Source organism: Planococcus citri, chromosome 4 (genome assembly GCF_950023065.1).
Source record: "Planococcus citri chromosome 4, ihPlaCitr1.1, whole genome shotgun sequence".
NCBI lineage: Eukaryota > Metazoa > Arthropoda > Insecta > Hemiptera > Pseudococcidae > Planococcus > Planococcus citri.
Window position 1 is genome coordinate 71522329 of NC_088680.1, and position 19157 is coordinate 71541485.

The following is a 19157-nucleotide window of genomic DNA, read 5'->3' on the forward strand; positions in this document are numbered from 1 at the left end:
CTGCCCAACTTCATATTCACACCCTCTGGAGCAAATTCATAATTCGGGAGAAATTGAAAAATAGCGCTGGAGCCGCCAGAATGGGTAGAAATGGCGAAATTTGGATTTGGGGGGTTAATATTAGTTTTAGGACTTATTTTGAACATTTTTACTGATCAAGTACGTACTTTAAAAAAAAAAAAAAACATAAATCACCAAAATAGTCAAATTTGGATTTTCAAGAATTCGCCAAAAATCGAAAAATGAACTTGGGCTGCTGAAAATTTGGATTTGGGGGTTTTAGAACATGCTCTTTCCAAAAATCGCGGTCTCGTTCAAATCGGAGGCGGACACCTCGAGAGGTTCCCTTGTAAGTCTCATTGTCGTTTTTTTCACTCAGTGAGCATCAATTCCAATGAAATCCGCTGAACACGAATAATAACGCAAATTATCACTTTTAAAGATGAAATTAATCCTCAAATTAACACTTTAAACGAGAACAGTTCCTTTCAAATATTTTTTAATGATTAATATTCGAACATTTTCATCCAAAATTACCGCATATTTTACAACCTATCTGATCAGTACCTATCTATAATCACTCAGTAAATTATGCAATCCGTATACAATTTATACAAACTGGAATGTATGTAAAACGGAACCGGTTTGATTGAACAAAACAAAAACCTTACATAATTGGATGAAAATGTATTGAAAACTAATTCATTACACACTTGAAAAGAAAAAATTATTTTTTCCTCTCCCATTTCATATTAATTCGAAGTCGTCTTCAATCTGAGATTTCGGGAATGCCAGCTTTTCTGCCTCTTCTTGCTCAAACTCAGCTACGGCAGGGTCAAAACTAGCACTAGAACTGAGCATGGTGTCGCTGTGCTGGTCAATTGACTCTCGTGTACGATCTGGAAAATCTTGAGCCAGTTGCGATGCATTCGTCTAGTAAATCAATAAGAGCTGATGAAATTGGACGAATGAATAGCAAATGAGTACCTACTGAGTATAGGCGTGAAAGTGTACCGCAACGAATGGCCCCATTTCAAATTTGAGTCGCAAAAAATCGACCTGTGCTTTATTCTGGACCCACAATATTCAACCCGCTTATCTACATTAGAGCTGATCACCAAGGCGATATTTTGAGTGAGTTTTTCTGACTAACTGTAATGAGATAAAAATCTGGAGCCTTCATCAGTATGACTTTTAATTTATTCAGAACCACAACTTTGAAATTTTTCCAGAAGACGTGGAAATTCATGTAGGCTCCAAATATGAACATTTTTACAGAAAATCAACTCTAAAAAAAACACACACATATATTCCTGTAAATGCTCAACTTTGAACTTGAATGAAATTTTGGTTATGAGGGTTTCAGACCATACTCTTTCCAAAAGTTGCAGATTTTTTTCAATTCGAAGGCGGACCCCTGAGAGCTCCCTCGTCAGGATGAGTTGCCCGTTCACCAGTTTGAAGGAGAGTCATTCGTTACAGACTTACAATACACCATACATGTTGAAGGGCACACTGATACTCACCTGCAGCTTTAGGGTACGCAGAATACGACGTTTTTCTCGTCTCTCTCGAGGCGTTGACGAGTTATTGAATGAGGGGGAAAGATGGCGACTCGTGTTCCCAGACAAATCTAGTGGACCATTTGTTGATACGTTGTGACTTTTCATATCGCTAACAGGCATCATACCTTCGCCCATTTGTTCGGACTGCACTCGCACATCATCACTCCGAACTGACGATTGCAATCTGGCCATACTCGAGCCTTGAGGATCACCCTAAAATGTTCAATCAAAAATCAATGACATGTTTCTCAATAAGAAATAGCGCTAACTGAAAAAAAAAAAATTGGGCTACATACAAACACGTTCCTCATAATTGATTTATTTTTACTCTGCTGTATCACGAGACGAAGCCGCTCAATAAACGCCGTCTGATCATTTGGAATGAAACCGAGATATACTTTTTTATCCGGCGTATACAGTAAAATAAGCATTTTTAAATTGCAATCTGGAGAATTCGAATTGTTGAACTGTACACAACCGGCCTGAAAAAGAAAAACAATACCATTACATAATGTTTCGAGCAAAGGAAAAAAGATATGGCACAAATAAGAATACCTAATTATGTACTTACAATGTTACTACTCATCACTTTGGTCAATGCGTCTAAAGCTGGACAAGGAGACGGATGAAATAACACGGACGTAGAATTTTTCAAATAAACTCCGCCTATGTTACTTATCAATGCTTTGGGCAAAAGCTGCATGACTAATTTCGGTGGCCAATTCTCAACTTTCCTGTAAATCGAGTACCAATTTCACGGCGTAAATTTTAAAATATCTCCGAAAAATTGCGTAGAATTTTATTCGAAAAAACTGCTACTCACACTTCCGGTTCGCCATCTTTCGCATTCGAAGTAACAGCGCATGGAACTGACTTGACAGCTTGGGCGGCACCCTTAGCTCGCTTGTCATTCCATTCCAATACTCCACGCCAAATGGTCTGTCGTTGAAACTCGGTCTAAAAATTTTACAAAATTTTTAAAAAATTGAAAAATACTTGAAATGTTGAGTAAATGTCTAATGCTTTGGAGTAATTCAGCGGATAGGTTCCAAAATTTCCACGTGAGAAGTTGGATTGACGAAGAACAATACAGTCATGGGTACTTGAAAAATAAAAATTAAAAAAAAACTGCTTTTCTGAATTTTTTCTCAGAAAATTATTTTTATACTGGGTGGAAATAATTGAAAAAAAGTCGTAGCAGTCTGCCGCAATACGTAAGAGCCAAATTTTTGTGCCACAAACATTGAGGGCTCTTAAACTACTCGCACCCTCGCTTCGCTCCTGTGCTTCGCCCAATTTTCTGTTTCTCGGGGGGACTCCGTCCCCCCTGCACCCCCCTCGAGCATCACCCCACTATCTTCTTCCTCCATCAAAAGCTATGGCAACAAATTTGTTTTGACCCATTGGGTCAAATAGGGTTGGAAGGTTCAAACAGGCAAAAGGCACTTCGGGTACATCCTCCCATTGTATTGTGAAAATTTGGACCCTCTAGGTCAATTTGGAGGGGATGTAGGCAGTCTGAAAAATTGAAAACCACATAAAATAGACCAAAAATCCACTTTTTTGACCCTGGAGAGAGGTCAAATAGGGTTGGAAGGTTGAAACCTGCAATAATCACTCATGGGGCACCCTCCCATTGCATGCTGAAAATTTGGACCTTCTAGATCAATTTTAAGGGGTGAGGGGGTCAAAGGTTGGGGTCAAATGTGGTTTTTCCCACCTTAAACAGGGTGGGGATGACCTGGGAAGCTGAAATTTGGATATGTTGATCACAATGGAAGTTCTGACCAATTGTATGATTTTGGACCCTTTTCATCTATTTGGGGTCATATTATGCCCCTCCAAAAAAATGACCTTTCTGTTAAAATGGGGTTGGAAGGTTGAAACATGCAAAAGGCACTTCGGGTACATCTTCCCATTGTACTGTGAGAATTTGGACCCTCTAGGTCAATTTGGAGGCGATGTAGGCTGTCTGAAAAATTGAAAAACATGTAAAATGGACCTAAAATCCACTTTTTGATCCTGGAGAGAGGTCAAATAGGGTTGGAAGGTTGAAACCTGCAATAATAACTCATGGGACACCCTCCCATTGTATTCTGAAAATTTGGACCTTCTAGATCAATTTCAGGGGTGAGGGGGTCAAAAATTGGCGTCAAATGTGGTTTTTCATAACTTAAATGGGGTGGGGATGACCTAGGAAGCTGAAATTTGGTTATGTTGATCGCAATGGGGGTACTGACCAATGGCATGATTTTGCACCCTTTTTATTTATTTGGGGTCATATTATGCCCCTCCAAAAAAAATGACCTTTCTATGATTTTCAACTTTGACCCTTCAAACTGCGGGGGTTAATTCTAGGTCCTAAAAGAACCCCATTCCCTAAGTTTGAGTTGATTTGATCAATTAGAGCAGATTCCAGATCATAAAATGCAAAAATGATCATCCTGCTGAAACTTATAAATAATATAGTATAAATAAATATAAAATCTGACACACCGGGAACCGTATAGTTTGAGCTCGAAACTTCGAGAACTATCAAAATGTTTGACCCTCGTCCTTTTCATCCAAAGTTGGGCCTACTGCAATAGCCATCATTTTTTACAAAAATTTGGCTAAAAAAATTAAAGAATATGGGATTTTGGGGAGAAAACCTGAATTTGACAAAAAAAAAAGAAACTTTTAAGCAATTTGACAATTTTGGCAAAAATTACGACCATTTGACTATTTTATCAAAAAATGACTTCCCGTGAATTTTGACGAAAAAATATCACAACTTTTCGCTAACTCGTCAATAATTGAATTCCTCCGACAATTTCAACAAAAAACCAGAATTTCTGAGAATTTTGGTAATAACAAGACTGTTTGACAACTTATGCAAAACTCGATTCTTTTTGACAATTTTACAAAAAATGGATACATTTTGACAATTTCTACAAAAAGGACATTTCTGGCTATTTTGCCAAAAGTGACGTTTTTCGACATTTTTTCTCAAAAATTGACAAAAACTCGCGTTCTTGAGAGACTTCCGCCCTATTTCAATTTATTCATTTTTCTGGTTATTTGGACCAATTTTTCATTTTATTGGATTTTTAAAAAAATTTCAAGTTCATTACGAGCAAAATTCATGATGACTTTTCGTGACTTTCATGACCGTACGCCCTGTGAAAAAATACCCCAGAAACGAAACTAAGCTTCCTCGGAGACCTAGTTGAGTCTCGGACAATTCGACCAAAAATTTAAAGAACCGAAACCACACCTAATAATTTTTTTTAATTCACCTGCCAATGTTCCGCTTCTTTTTTTTCATGAAATTATTTTCACAAACTTACTTTTTTGGCTTCAGAATTGAATTCGGGTGCACAAGGAGCTGGACGATCACTCGATAATTTGAGTTGTGCCTCTCGACACGCCTCAAGCTGATCCATATTTGGTTTCTCGCATCTTACACCGCTTCCTGAGACATCGCTGGCACCGTTAACTTTCAATTCGAGTTTTTTGAAAGGCTCAGTAAGAGGAGCCAAAGTCTGCGCGTGATCCTGCACTTTGGCACGAATTTCATCGAGCTGAGCCATAACAGGTATTAGTTTCGAATCCAGCAATCGCGACATTTTCACAATCCAGTCTTCATCAAATTCCATTTCTCGACTTTGTTTACCCGAGTTGCTCGACGTATTGGATTTTCGTTCGTTGCAGCAAATATTTGTGATTTCCACAGCCTGGTTACACTTTCCACACAGTTTTTCTGCCATTTTATGCACCATGGCCTGACTCGCAGCAAGCAGACAGCTTACGATTTGGTCACATTCTCTGCAAAGTTGCTCTGTCATTTTATCAGGGGCACTGGAAACTGGTTGCACTAAGTTGCACAGCACAATCGACGATCAAAAGAAAACTGTGCAGTTTTACCTTCTACGTTAAATGGGTATTCTTATGTGGCGAGAATTCACACACAGCGTAAATTATTGGTCAACAAAAAGTTCTCTTATCATATAAACAGTACACTCCGACAAAAAGTCACCGAATTTTCGCGATCAAACAATTGTACAGGAGATAAAAACTTGCCTACACGGTTGATTACAATTTTTAAAAAAATGCACAGGTTCAAAATCGACGTACATAAGATCCTGTAGTTTCAAAGGAACTGTCACGAAGTGTTGATATTTTACTTCCAACTACGAATGAACAATGAAGCATTTAGCAGGTTGTATTCCAAAGGGACCAAACAAGACAACTCAAGACCAAGTAGTGGACCGGACTACTAGATGTCGCTATTTTTTCATCATTAGGTATGAACCTTTTTAGCTACCCCATCATTAGAGATTAGGTACGGTACAAAATAACAATATGCATCGGAGAAATGAGAATGCATGCATACAGGTAGTTTTTTTTCAAACAGGTAGAACTGTTAAGCGAGCGCATGACGGGGGTGCAGTTAATAATAGTGTTTAATGTTCGACGTGGTTAAGAACTGGTCCCATCCCTCTGTTCAGTTTTCACTTTCTTGGAATAGGTAATACATTATTATGTATACTGTATAATGATTTTCAACTTATCCTCTGTAAAATGAAAGAATCGGAAAGAGACTACGATTACTTACTTTTTTAGTGTACCTACCTATATCACATTTATGACCCGCTTAATTGATTGGAAACAGTTTTGAGCCATTTTGAGGAGTTCCGGGGCTTCCAACAGATTTTTGAAACTTGGAATTTTCACTTAGGTAGTTTCAAAATTTGAAGATGGAAAGCTAAAATTTACACTGTACCTTGATTGAAACGAGCTGAATCGACAGACAGTGGTTTAGCCTTTTTTTATTGGGGGGGGGGGTCTAATAGTTTGCCAACTGGCGTAAGAAAAACATACCAATTTCGCCGGCAAATTTTTACAGAAAATGAAAAAAATACGATAATTTTCCCGATTCAAGAATGAAAATTTGACTGGATAAGATTTTGATATTATTTAAGAGCTAAATTGGAGTTTTCAATTTAAAAAAAAAAAAAAAATGAAATTCAGCCCTTCGTGCTTCATTACAACCCCAAATTTTTAAATTTGCAAAGAAATCTGCCGAAAATGAGATACAGCTGTTCAACAAGTTTCTCCAAGTCATGTGTTTAAGATTTCAGATGCATCGAAATTTTAAAATGTAGGATGAAAAATTGCTCTTGATGACTCCTCAGCCCTCCCCCGTTCTCTGAATTTTTTTTTATGCCGTAATGAAGTAGGGGTAATACCCTCAAGTCACCTTTAGGTAGCACTTCAGCAGATATAAATCTCTAGGCGCTAGAGCAAGTTAGCTGACTTACCCCGTTGCACCTTATTGGATTTCCGTTTATGGCAGCAGATATTTGTGATTTCAACAGCCTAGTTACACTTTTCACGCAGTTTTTCTGTCATTTTATTCATCATGGCCTGACTCGCAGCAAGCAGGCAGCTCACGATTTGGTCACAATCTCTGCAAAGTTGTTCTATCATTTTATCAGGGGCCCTAGAAACAACACTTGAAAGCGAGTGGCGCCACTGTTCAATTTATGGTCAAGATGACGTCAGCGTACGATTTCCTGTTAGCGTGAGATCGATTTTCGAATAATATTTGTAAGTATGTAAAACCATCGAATGACTAGAAACCACTTGAATAAAATAGCGTGCGAAACTTGCACATTCATTCTTGAAACGAATAAACCGAACAACGTACCAGCATAACGATGTATTTCATTAAACGTATACATACAAAGATATAATGAAAAGTCAGATTTTACGGACAACGAGCAAAGCTCAACTTAAAGTAGAGCTACAACTTAATTATAAGTAACGTTACAGCAAGACTTCAACATCGATAAAAAAATTCTCTTATCATTACATAAGGTATGAACAATATGTACCTAGGTACCAGTACCTATACTCTGACAAAAAGTCACCGAAATTTTATAATCAAACAATTCTGCAGTAAATAAAAACTTTTCTAATCAGTTAAGTAATATTTTAAAAAATTGCATAATTCCATTTGTATTTTATCAAAAACCCACTTTCTATAAATTTCTATCAAAGTCCTACTTTTTTTACAAAAATTACTTCAAATCATCTTTTTTTTGTCAAATTTTTTCATTTTTTATCGGAATTGTTTTTGATACTTTTTTAAATTTCCTCGGCGTCTCAAAGTGCCGATACCCCCACAAAAAAAGCTCTAGTTATGCATAGTTAATTTTTCGTGATAGGAAGCACATCCTAAATCATCTGCGAAGAGTGGCATTTTTTCCTTCCAAGAACTTGTCGAGTGACATATAAATTGCAATGTGTATTAAAATTAGGCCTAATAAATGGAATTATATTGAATATAAATAAATTGAATTCAAATACCAACATTTTTAGCCTACAAAAATGTCTTCTGAAATAAAAATTACATTCATTTGTCTATCAAAATATTAATCATATGTATTTCATCCCTTTGATGCATACAATTACAATTCAAACCCATCACACTTCTTATTGAAAGTTTCTAGTTCCTCTGAAGTTGGAAAATAGGTACCATTCTAGAAACTTGACCAGTTGACAATAAAATTCTTCTAATACTTTTCTGTTGTCCAAGTCATTTGTTTTCTTACGACATTTATTATGTTTGTAACAAGATCATGCACACACAACTCTCGCATAAATTGAATAACTTCATCTTTGGTTCCCAAACACCATCAATACCATCATAGAAATCTTTTTAGGTATATTTAAATTAATGCGTAGGTTAATTTAGTATTTTTATTTTAATAAATACCTACCTATACTATAATTTACATTTCATTTTAATAATGATTTTTTAAATAATTTTTTTCATAAGTATGTAGTATGTATTTTTTATATAAATAATTCATTTTTTTATTATTTAATTTGTTTTGATTATGTTGTTTTTAATTTTTGGCAACATAAAGCGCGCTTTCAAAGAGACACTTTTTTCAAGTAGGTTAGTGGTTATTTGATATTCCGAACGAATGGATTCGGAGAAATAGTATAGGTATTTTGTTCAAAATTAACGACTTCTCATTTTTGAAGAAATCCTTTTTTACAAAAAAAAAAAAAAAACGTTTTCCATTATGAAATTACCCCAAAATTCACCCCTCGCCCACAGGTACACGAGCACATCAATAATCCTCGAATGCATCTATGTACCAAACTTCAACCTATTCTGGTGATTTGAGCCCAAAATACGCCCAAAAAAAGTTGGTCTTTGAAACCGGGCGTCCTACGAAAATTTCATATTAACGAAATTGTTGAGAATTTAATGCTCTTTCGGATTATACTGTCATCAGATAGATTTCTGCTAGAACGTACGGTTCGACCAGTAAATGCGGGAAACTGAAAGACTGAAATTTCCTCACGTTTATTTCAGTGAGCTTTCATGAGCTTTTGGAAAACATTTTTTCTACTTGAATTTTTCAATTTTGAAAGAATGTACTTACCTAATAAGTTTAAATTGGAAATATGAGTTTTTGAAACCCACGTTTTAAAAATAAACAATTCAATTTTAATCAATCAACCACAATGTCTACAATTTGAAAAAAAGTTCAAAATTTTATACCACATACAACCGGAGCAATTTGCAACGGAAATTTTCCATTTTCGACCATTTTGGAAAACTTTGAAGCGCCACAGCTCTGTCAAAAAAAAATCGAAAAAATGTCTGGTTTGCGTCATTCGTCCTCGTTTGATGACCTCTACACATTAGGGTGGTCCTTATTTTCGAATTTTCGAATTTTTTTGATTCCTCCCCCCAAAGTTGTTCCCTTGTATGAGAAAATAAATCCCTGAAAATTTTAGCCGGATCGGATAATATTAACCCGTGCCGCAGAGCATCTGAAGTTTTAGAACTGGTAGACCGCGTAGCCGTTGTATTTTCCCACGAGAGCTGCGCGGCGTTGTTCGTGGTTTCCCCTAACACGCATATTTCATAGTTTTATGTTCGGCTGGATGTAGTGAAAATTTTTTTTTTTGATAAGAAGGTCTCCTTTGGCCTTCAAATAAAGATCCTAGAGTATAATCGGCATCAGAAAATATTTTGAGGTGATTGAGATACAATTTCTGAAAAATGCTCAAAATCAACATAGGAAAATTTCAACAATTTTCAATTTTGAAAATGTAATGCCAAAAAAAGAATACCAAACGATGTCAAAAGAAACTCCAAACCAGTGTTACCAATTTTGGATTGGCCGCCTGTTACAGCGATTACATCATTGCAGCAATATTTGTTCATTATAAAAAATTTTGAGGGACATAGCCTTTTGGCATGATTTTGACAAATGTCACCCCTGCGAGCTATCAGGGAGCAATCTAAAATTGGTAACACTGGTTTAGAGTTTCTTTTAACATCGTTTGATATCCTTTTTTGGTATTACATTTTCAAAATCAAAAAATTGTTGGAATTTTTCTATGTTGATTTTGAGCATTTTTTAGAAATTGTATCTCAATCACCTCAAAATATTTTCTGATGCCAATTATACTCTAGGATCTTTATTTAAGGGCCAAAGGAGACCTTCTTATCAAAAAAAATTTTTTTCACTACATCCAGCCGAACATAAAACTATGAAATATGCGTGTTAGGGGAAACCACGAACAACGCCGCGCAGCTCTCGTGGGAAAATACAACGGCTACGCGGTCTACCAGTTCTAAAACTTCAGATGCTCTGCGGCACGGGTTAATATTATCCGATCCGGCTAAAATTTTCAGGGATTTATTTTCTCATACAAGGGAACAACTTTGGGGGGAGGAATCAAAAAAATCCCAAAAAATTTGTTTGACCATATAAATAAGGACCACCCTACTACACATGATCTGATTTTGAAAAAAATCGAAGAACCCTCGTGCAAAAATCCGCCGATTTGGCATGGAATGACCCAATGTAATTCTCAACACTTGTGTACAATATCCTCCTTTTGCCAAACTTTGACATCACAATCCAAAAAAACATGTTTATAGGGTTTCGAAGCATTGCGGTAATCACAGTTGCCGTGTCTATTCTGTTCTAGGTTTTTTGTTGGTAACCTTAACGAGCTTGTAACCTTGCGTATAACCAACCACTGCCAGACAGATGCACATGCATCCAAACCAAACATGCCAATAACTCAATTTGGGCTTCGCACCCAGTCACAGTTGGAAAGTTTGATACTAGAGAAAAAGTGCACTCTTTCTGATAGTAAGTAAGTAATTTTTTAGTCAGATACTAATGTTTTCCTCCCTTTAATCCCCAAAAAACAAATTTAGATTAAACCCAACCCATTTTTTTCATCCAATGTAATACAAGCATTTCCATACAGCCATAACCTCAATGAAAGTTTTTTTTAAAATATAAGTATGATCTAGTTTTTTGGTGAAATTGATTCTCTCCATTTGGTGGGAGTGTTCTTAGCACATGATCATTGATCATGTAAAATTATGTTTACATTCCTAATTGTACATATTCATTGGTTTTTTTTTTTTTATCGCCGCTTGTTCGGCTATTATGAGAAAAATATCTTGAGCTAATGATTCAAGTTAATCATTATTGTATTTGAGTCTAGAATTTTTAAAATTTTTTGCGATTTGTTACCTGCAATTATTGAATAATGTTGTATTTTTCAATTTTATATGAATTTTTCAATATGTATGTATCAGCAGGTTCCTATCTGTATTGTATCCTGTCCTATCTGCCCATGAGATCATTGATTGAGATTACTAAAACTATCCTATCTATTCTTTCATACCTATTCATTCTAAAATCCTTTCCTCTTACCTGAAATCGTGTTTCCCTTCACACTACACATGTTATTCCTTAATCCTCGAGTGTTCCCTTTAAAATACCGATTCATTCCTTCTTCATAAGTTAAGTACTTATACCTATTTTTTACCACAATTGATTAACAATTGAAGAACCTTGATGCAGAAATTACTAACCACATTACCTTTGAATACTCCAAAAAATTGAGTTTTAAATCAATTTATTTACAGCATTGTATAAAATTGTGATCAGGAATTTTTTTATGAGATTCATTCTTAGACCACATAGTGTCAATTTTTCTTGTTCTGTTTTTGAAGATTCTCCTTCCTCAAGTCTTAAGGGAGCGTGAAAGCTCATAGAAATTTGTGCTTTGAGAGGCATAAACATAATATTTTTTGAGAGGAGCTCATTTTTCTTGGCTTCAAAACTTGACTTTTTTTTCTTTGCCCCCCCCCCCCAATCATGGACTTGATGGCTCAAATACAAAGTCACAGAAGAAGTTGTAAAAGAAAAAGAAAAAAAGGAAACGAAGAGCAAAAAAAATAAAACAAGGTGATGGGAAAATACATCACTGGAAATGAATGTAATTCTTAACACTTGTGTGTTTCTGCTTCATGGACCCCCAAGGGTGTTGTTTATGAATTCAGCAGCCTCTTGACCAAATAAACTGCGTAGAAAAGCAAACATTCTCGCTCTGTTCTATTTATCTGGTTATAATCATGTTTCTCAGGTTTTTTTTTTTGATATGTTATAGTGTAGTTTCAGTTTAGAATTGGTGAAATTTTTAGTTACCTACATTTTATTTTTTCAGTTATTTATGTTACACAGATGATTCCATCACATTACCTTCAATGTTTTATTATACCAATTACATATTATATCATTTTGTTTTGTTTTTCCTTATAGTAAGTACCTATGTATTTTGGTTGATTAAAAATTGTAACCCTCGCCACAATTTGAATATCACAATGTGTGTATATGTGTGTGGGTGGAGGGAGGAGGAGTCGAATCTGAAATCCCCGTTCAATTTTTTTGAAATTGCTTTCTTCTTGGTAAACACCTAATCCTCCTTTTGTCCCAATTGACTAAGTTTTAAAATGTAATGGTTCTCGCACTCCTTTTTCACCCTCTTTTGAATATTGACAATCTTATACTTAATAAGTATATATTTTATCAAACTGGATATCATCCGTGTTAGGAAACCTTGGTACTGAATAAATGAAGTGTAAGTAAGCACTCTTTTAATCTTCTTGCTCTATGGTACCTACAGTTCTAAAACTCTTCAAAGTAGCAAAAAGTTGAGAATATCAATTTATTGATCTACGACTGTAGGGAAATGAAAGTTGAATGCTGAAAAAGTACCTAAATTCCACAACTGAATTGCACCTTGAAATAAGTTGTAGGCCTATGTCAAGAATTAGATTACACTGATTACAGTGATATTTTTAGTTCAGATGATTTCTGATGTATTGGATAGTAATGTGGTATCTAGGAGGTTTGTTTCATCCTATTTAGTCGATTCCTTTCCCCAAGTCACATACAGGGTGCCCAGAAATATCGAGTACCCCTAAAAAAGTTTTTCATTAAAAGTATAGGTTGTCAACGTGAAATAGATGCATATGATTGGGGGAATGTTATCTCTCCAGTCCAACAACCAATTATGAGCTATTATTATCGCTCACTGTGACCAACCGAAACATTTAGCAGAAAACGTTGTTAGGGGTTCACGATATTTCTGCGCACCCTGTAACTCCTAATCATCTACCTATCTTCTTCCTATCCTAAATTTTTACCTACTCAATAGAAACCATCACTTCCTTGCAATGAAAACTCAAAATTTTATTAACCCTAAGATACCACAAGATAAGCAAACCAAAGGATTGTTGTTGCAATAATACATTGCCGACTCGGGTATGAATTGTCTTAACCTTTTGTTTGTGTCACATTTGTGGGTAGATGAATTGTCAACCTACTTGTTATCTTGTACATTTTTTTTCCATTATCTTGAAGTTTTGTGAAAGCTCAACCAGATTCTTATCGTAGTCCAGTCATTAAAGACCAATTATGTCCCATCTACGGGAAAAATTATTATCAAACAGATCTTTCGCAAATATTGTTCACAGAGGTCCCCTCAACAACATACTAAAAGTCCTGGCCCGTACGGGGTCCGGAACCCACTCAAAGGGGGGTGGAACCTCCCCCAAAATCAGTTTTTCGCCATTTTCTCCCCCGCATTGCATTTTAGCGAAAAATGTGTAATAGATAAAAGAATCTACGTCAAATTTCCGATCTAATGATGTATCAACTTTCCTTGTATGTTCAAGGGGGGCGGAACTGCAACCATTTAAATGAGGGGGGTTTTCTAAAAAATAGATAAAGGCTATAGGCGCCTAAGAGGGGTGAAATGGTCCCCGAAAACGTTCGAGTTGATATTAGTATGGAAGGTAGGTACCATTGAGAAACTTCCGCGTAGAAAGTTTCAGATCCACACCCCCTCCCCTTTTTGGGGAACCCCCCTTTTCTGAAACTTCAATAACATTTTTCTCAACCCCATTTCAACCGATTTCGAAAATTTTTCAGTATGTTATGTATATCCTTAGTAGGTATCCCCACAAAAATTTTCAACCCCCTCTCCTCATATTTACCCCTCAAAATGATGTAAAAATGAGTCTTAGAGAGGGTTGGGGGTGAAATGGGAATTTTGGGGAAAATAACTAATTATTAATGAATACGGTGTCGTTTTCTTATGATTCGATACCGCTGAGCACGAATATGATGTCTGATTTTTTGCTAGACTCATCTAGCCCTCTCCAGAGCACTTGGCCCCCTCAATTTTTTTTATTGTTAAAAAGCATAAAATAAGTTGAGAAACGCTATTTTGAGGGGTAAATATGAGGGGAGGGGGTTGAAAATTTTTGTGTGGATACCTACTAAGGATATACATAACATACTGAAAAATTTTCAAAATCGGTTGAAATGGGGTTGAGAATAATGTTATTGAAGTTTCAGAAAAGGGGGGTTCCCCAAAAAGAGGAGGGGGTGTGGATCTGAAACTTTCTACGCGGAAGTTTCTCAATGGTACCTACCTTCCATACTAATATCAACTCGAACGTTTTCGGGGACCATTTCACCCCTCTTAGGCGCCTATAGCCTTTATCTATTTTTCAGAAAACCCCCCTCATTTAAATGGTTGCAGTTCCGCCCCCCTTGAACATACAAGGAAAGTTGATACATCATTAGATCGGAAATTTGACGTAGATTCTTTTATCTATTACACATTTTTCGCTAAAATGCAATGCGGGGGAGAAAATGGCGAAAAACTGATTTTGGGGGAGGTTCCACCCCCCTTTGAGGGGGTTCCGGACCCCGTACGGGCCAGGACTTTTAGTATGTTGTTGAGGGGACCTCTGTGAACAATATTTGCGAAAGATCTGTTTGATAATAATTTTTCCTGTAAAAATGTCTTTAATGACTGGACTATCGAGATTCTTGTGCAATCACAACATTGCAGCCTATCGAACCAACTGAGCATTCTCATTGCTCAGTTGTGTAGCATAGACCTCCTTGTTGAACGACTTGTGTGTTTTTCACAATGTCCTTTTTCCTTTCAATTTTGTAATAAGTAAGTAAGTGTTTTTGTACTTGAATTGTGTGTTTTTATGCCATGAGTTCCCTTTTTTTTGTTTTTTAGTAGCGCTCAAATAGGGACTCATGGATTGGGAGTGTATGCAGCATTTTTCTATTATTCTAACAATCTCAAGTTCACATATTTATCAATTTTGCATTGCACATGTATTTCAAAACATGCTGTGCAATTTTTGTGTGTAGTTTTTATTGGCGGCCGCGGCACCTAATAAATTTCTGGCAGAGCAATGCAAGCTATCTGTATACACACTATACCCATGTGTGTTTTACAAATTTAAAAAAACCCAATAGGCGTGGGAAAACTCATCTAATTTTGTTCATGGGTTAGCAATCCATAATTATATTTTATGTGTATTCATCACGCACTCACGCAGTTTATGTTTACTTTGATTATTTGAATTTGATTTCTAAAGCGAATACCAAATAAAATACCCAATGATTTTCAGTCAGTATATTTATATTTTTTGTGTCAACTATCTATCATGTATTATATGTACATATGTATGCTCTAGCAGCCGTTTATCATTTTTGCTCACAAGGTGTTGTACCATACACCATGCCTTCATGGCACATAAGAGTATAAAAAATGAAGGTTCAATTTTTTTAAATTGCTTCCTTCTTTGCAAACACCTAATCCTCCTTTTGTACCAATTAACCAAGTTTTAAAATATAATGGTTACTCACACTAATTTTTCACCCTCTTTTGAATATTATTGACAATCTTATAATAAGTATTTTATCAAACTCGATTAGAATGTGTTGAGTATTCCAATTCGAGTAGTTTTTTGATTGGTGCCTCAATTTCTTCTCAATTAGCAAACCTTGGTACTGAATAAATGAAGTGTAAGTAAGTACTCTTTCAATCTTATTGCTCTATGGTACCTACAGTTCTCAAACTCTTATAAGTAACAAAAAGTTGAGAATATCAATTTATTGATCTACGTCTGTATGGAAAGGAAAGTTGAATGCTGAAAAAGTACCTAAATTTCACAACTGAATTGCACCTTGAAATAAGTCGTACGTTGGGAATCAGATTACAGTGATTCCCATTTTTGAAATTTGAAAACAAGTAATCACAAGTGTTTTCCCAGCTAAGAGTTATCAACATTATGACATGAATGATTTCTCTCTATCAACTTTCCTTAGGTACTTAGTATACGTCATATCACATAAGAAAATTGAATGATCGTTTTTGCAATAAATACCTTGATGACTCGGGTATATATTGTTTTAACCTTTTGTTTGTGTCGGATTTATGGCTAGATGAATTATCATTATCAACCTAGACCTACCTACTTGTTATTTCCATTATGTTAAAGTTTTGTCAAAGCTCAACCAGTTTCTTGTCGCATTTCTTGTGCATAAGAAATTTTCAAAAAAGCTGTCTTTCTCTTTTACAAAATAAAGAAATTCCACGTTTGAAGCTTTCAAGAATTGAAAAAGAAAAACGAAAATTTTTCATAAGTCCAAATACTTAAGCTATATGAATTACCTATTAAGTACCTATATCAATTAGCAAACTTTGTATTTTTTCTTATATAGGCCGGCAAATTTTCGGTTGATACGCCTTACCAACGAAAGAAAGCGTAGTTTCGTCCCTGAATATATGTACATATCAGAGTGTTATTTCTGAAAGCTTCATTGTTACTAACTTTTTCTCACTTTTGTAACATAAAAAAAAGTTTGATGTAACGCTTGAACAAAATACAGAAAAATAAAATTAAAAAAGGCGAAGTTGAAGAAGTTCTTGGTTGTGTCTATCTCCCAAACAGGAATCAGTGATTTCGCTCAATTTTTTCTCCATTATCTGAAAATGGCATTTCACAAAACAAAAGATAATTTTAGAAAGACACTTATAGGAGATACGAGAACAATCAATTTTTTGTTGTTGAAAAGTCCAACCCGGCTATTTCTTCTTTCACTAACATAATGTGTCAGTGATTGCGAACACGACTCTCCGTCTCCGTAAATACAGTAGGTACATATAAATACATTAGGTCCAGACCAAAAAAGTTTTGATAAAGCAGAAACAGTACATTACAGGCCAAAATTTCCAAATTCGTAATCCGTTCACAACTGAGTAGGCCTATCCATAGAATCGATCAGAGTGATCGCGAAGAAACTCGAAATGCAGCGCATGTAAGTAAGATATTGTTCGCAAAAAATCGCCTACAAATTTTCGAAAATTTATGCCGGTGATGCAATCTTGCGGATACGTACTCTTGCAGACGATTTCTTCATTCTTGAATTCAAAATTGTGGATTCTGTTACAACGAACATCTTTACGTGACCAAATTCATTGAATTGAATAGCGTTACTGAGATTTTTCGCTGAAAGAAACATCAAAATAATACATAAACTTTACATTCGATGTAAATGTATAATGTATACATAATTATTATTACCTATGTATAATTGGTAGTTCAAAAATGTACCTTAAGGGGTTGGAGGTAACTATATTCCGCTGAATTCTTCGAGACATTGATCGAATAATACCGCAACTTATACGAACAGCATTATAATGTGGTGCGAAAGTTTTTTTGAATGTCGAAAAACTATATAAGTAGATAGCCATTGAATCTGAAAGCATTGCGCATACGTACGTATAAACTTCAAATTCGATGCAAATGTATATAATGTATTAGGGGAAAGTCCCCTAAAAGTGCGCAGTCTCCTAATAGTGCGCAGCGCCATATCTCACGATTGGCACCACTGAAAAATTCGTGAGGTAGCTCATTTAAAAGAGCTTATCGTGACGATTATTTTGATGTATCATACAAGCCATTTGGCTAAATTTTACGCGTGCAAAGTCAAAAAATGTGAATTTTCAATTTCTGATATAATTTTTTTTTGTGAAAAGTTAACAATTTGTATTGCTCTCATTGAATTGCAAAAATTTATGAGATAAGTTATATTATATCATTTTGTAGGGAATTTTATCCTCTTTAATATTGTTGTAAAAGTTTGAAAATTCATCCTTTCGTTTTCTTGAAAATAATTTTTAAAGAAATAGAGGATATTTTTGAACTATGGATTCCCAATAGTGCGCATCCTAGAAAATCTGTAAATATGCTTGTGTTTTTCACTACCTGACTTTTGTTTTGATAGAATGGAGTGTTAAATACCTGTAAAAGGCTAAAGGGTGTTAGTTTTAAGTGAAGAAACATTCCTAAGAGTGAAAGAATACTTGAACAATGGGCTTTCTTTGCAGAAATAAGCTGACACATAACCCCTACTCATAGTAAAACATATTTTCGCAATTTTCGTCAAGTACTCATGTTTTTTATATCTGTTCTCAGTGTTCTCGTGATAATGAAACGTATTATTGCGATTTTTGTCAAGAATTAATTTTTTTGAAGTAAATTTACACATCGCGCACTATTAGGAACCCTACTGCGCACTTTGAAGGAGCCCATGGCTCCTAATAGTGCGCATTTGACATTTTTTACTCAAGGTAGGATTTCTCAGTCAGTTATCAATGAAAAATTTTGAAACTCTGGAATTATGTAGCTGAATGATACAGCTACAACATATCAAAAAATCACGATCCTAGGTAACTTTGCGGCGGAATGACAGCGATTTTGGTACTAAGTGCGCACTATTGGGAGACTTTCCCCTATTATGTTTAACTTGGTAATTTAAAAGCGTACCTGGGGTTAGAGATATTTTCCGCTGAATTCTTCAAGGCACTGATCGAATAGTATCTCAACTTATATGAACAGATCATACATAATGTAAATGTGGTGCAAAAGTTTTTTCAAATATCGAACAACTATAGATAGCCATTGAATCTGAAAGTATTACATTCAACTCAATACCACTGCGAAAATGACTTAATAGCAGCGAAACAAATTTTTTCAATAGTAACCAAATAGACGAAGCCACATTTCACAAACAACGTTTCTCGAAACTTTGAAAAATATCTCTCTTGGGCGTTACCTAACTTGAATGAAACTACAAGGACGAACTCATTAGTCATTAAGACGGTTGACATAAAGCGGGTTGCCCATCGGTTTGCCTGAACGTTATCAATTTGGTGGGAATTTTTATCAGTGAGTAATTGAGTATCATTCAAAATGTTATTTTGAGCAATTTTCGCTAATTCACAAAGTGTTTTCAAAATTTATAGCTTTTATGAAACCCTTTTTTTTTTTTGCCAAGTCAGAAAATAGGTACATAATTATTAATTTTTAGAAAATTGTTCAAAAAA

The 19157-nt window shown here is 35.4% G+C and overlaps 1 protein-coding gene and 1 long non-coding RNA gene across 2 annotated transcripts; both read right to left on the bottom strand.

Moving 5' to 3' along the window:
* Positions 1-667: 667 nt before the first annotated feature.
* Positions 668-5828, bottom strand: LOC135844546 (mediator of RNA polymerase II transcription subunit 25-like). Its single transcript, XM_065362765.1, has 6 exons — positions 4895-5828; positions 2389-2522; positions 2137-2299; positions 1862-2047; positions 1527-1778; positions 668-933 (listed from the first exon to the last, which is right to left on the bottom strand). Exons 1-6 carry the CDS (start codon positions 5390-5392, stop codon positions 748-750), a joined length of 1419 nt encoding a protein of 472 aa, XP_065218837.1. The 5' UTR covers positions 5393-5828; the 3' UTR covers positions 668-747.
* A 9555-nt stretch (positions 5829-15383) lies between these two features.
* LOC135842764 (uncharacterized) lies at positions 15384-18903 on the bottom strand. Its single transcript, XR_010558180.1, has 3 exons — positions 18598-18903; positions 17383-17527; positions 15384-17277 (listed from the first exon to the last, which is right to left on the bottom strand). It is a non-coding gene; the product is annotated as an uncharacterized LOC135842764 (long non-coding RNA).
* Positions 18904-19157: the final 254 nt, after the last annotated feature.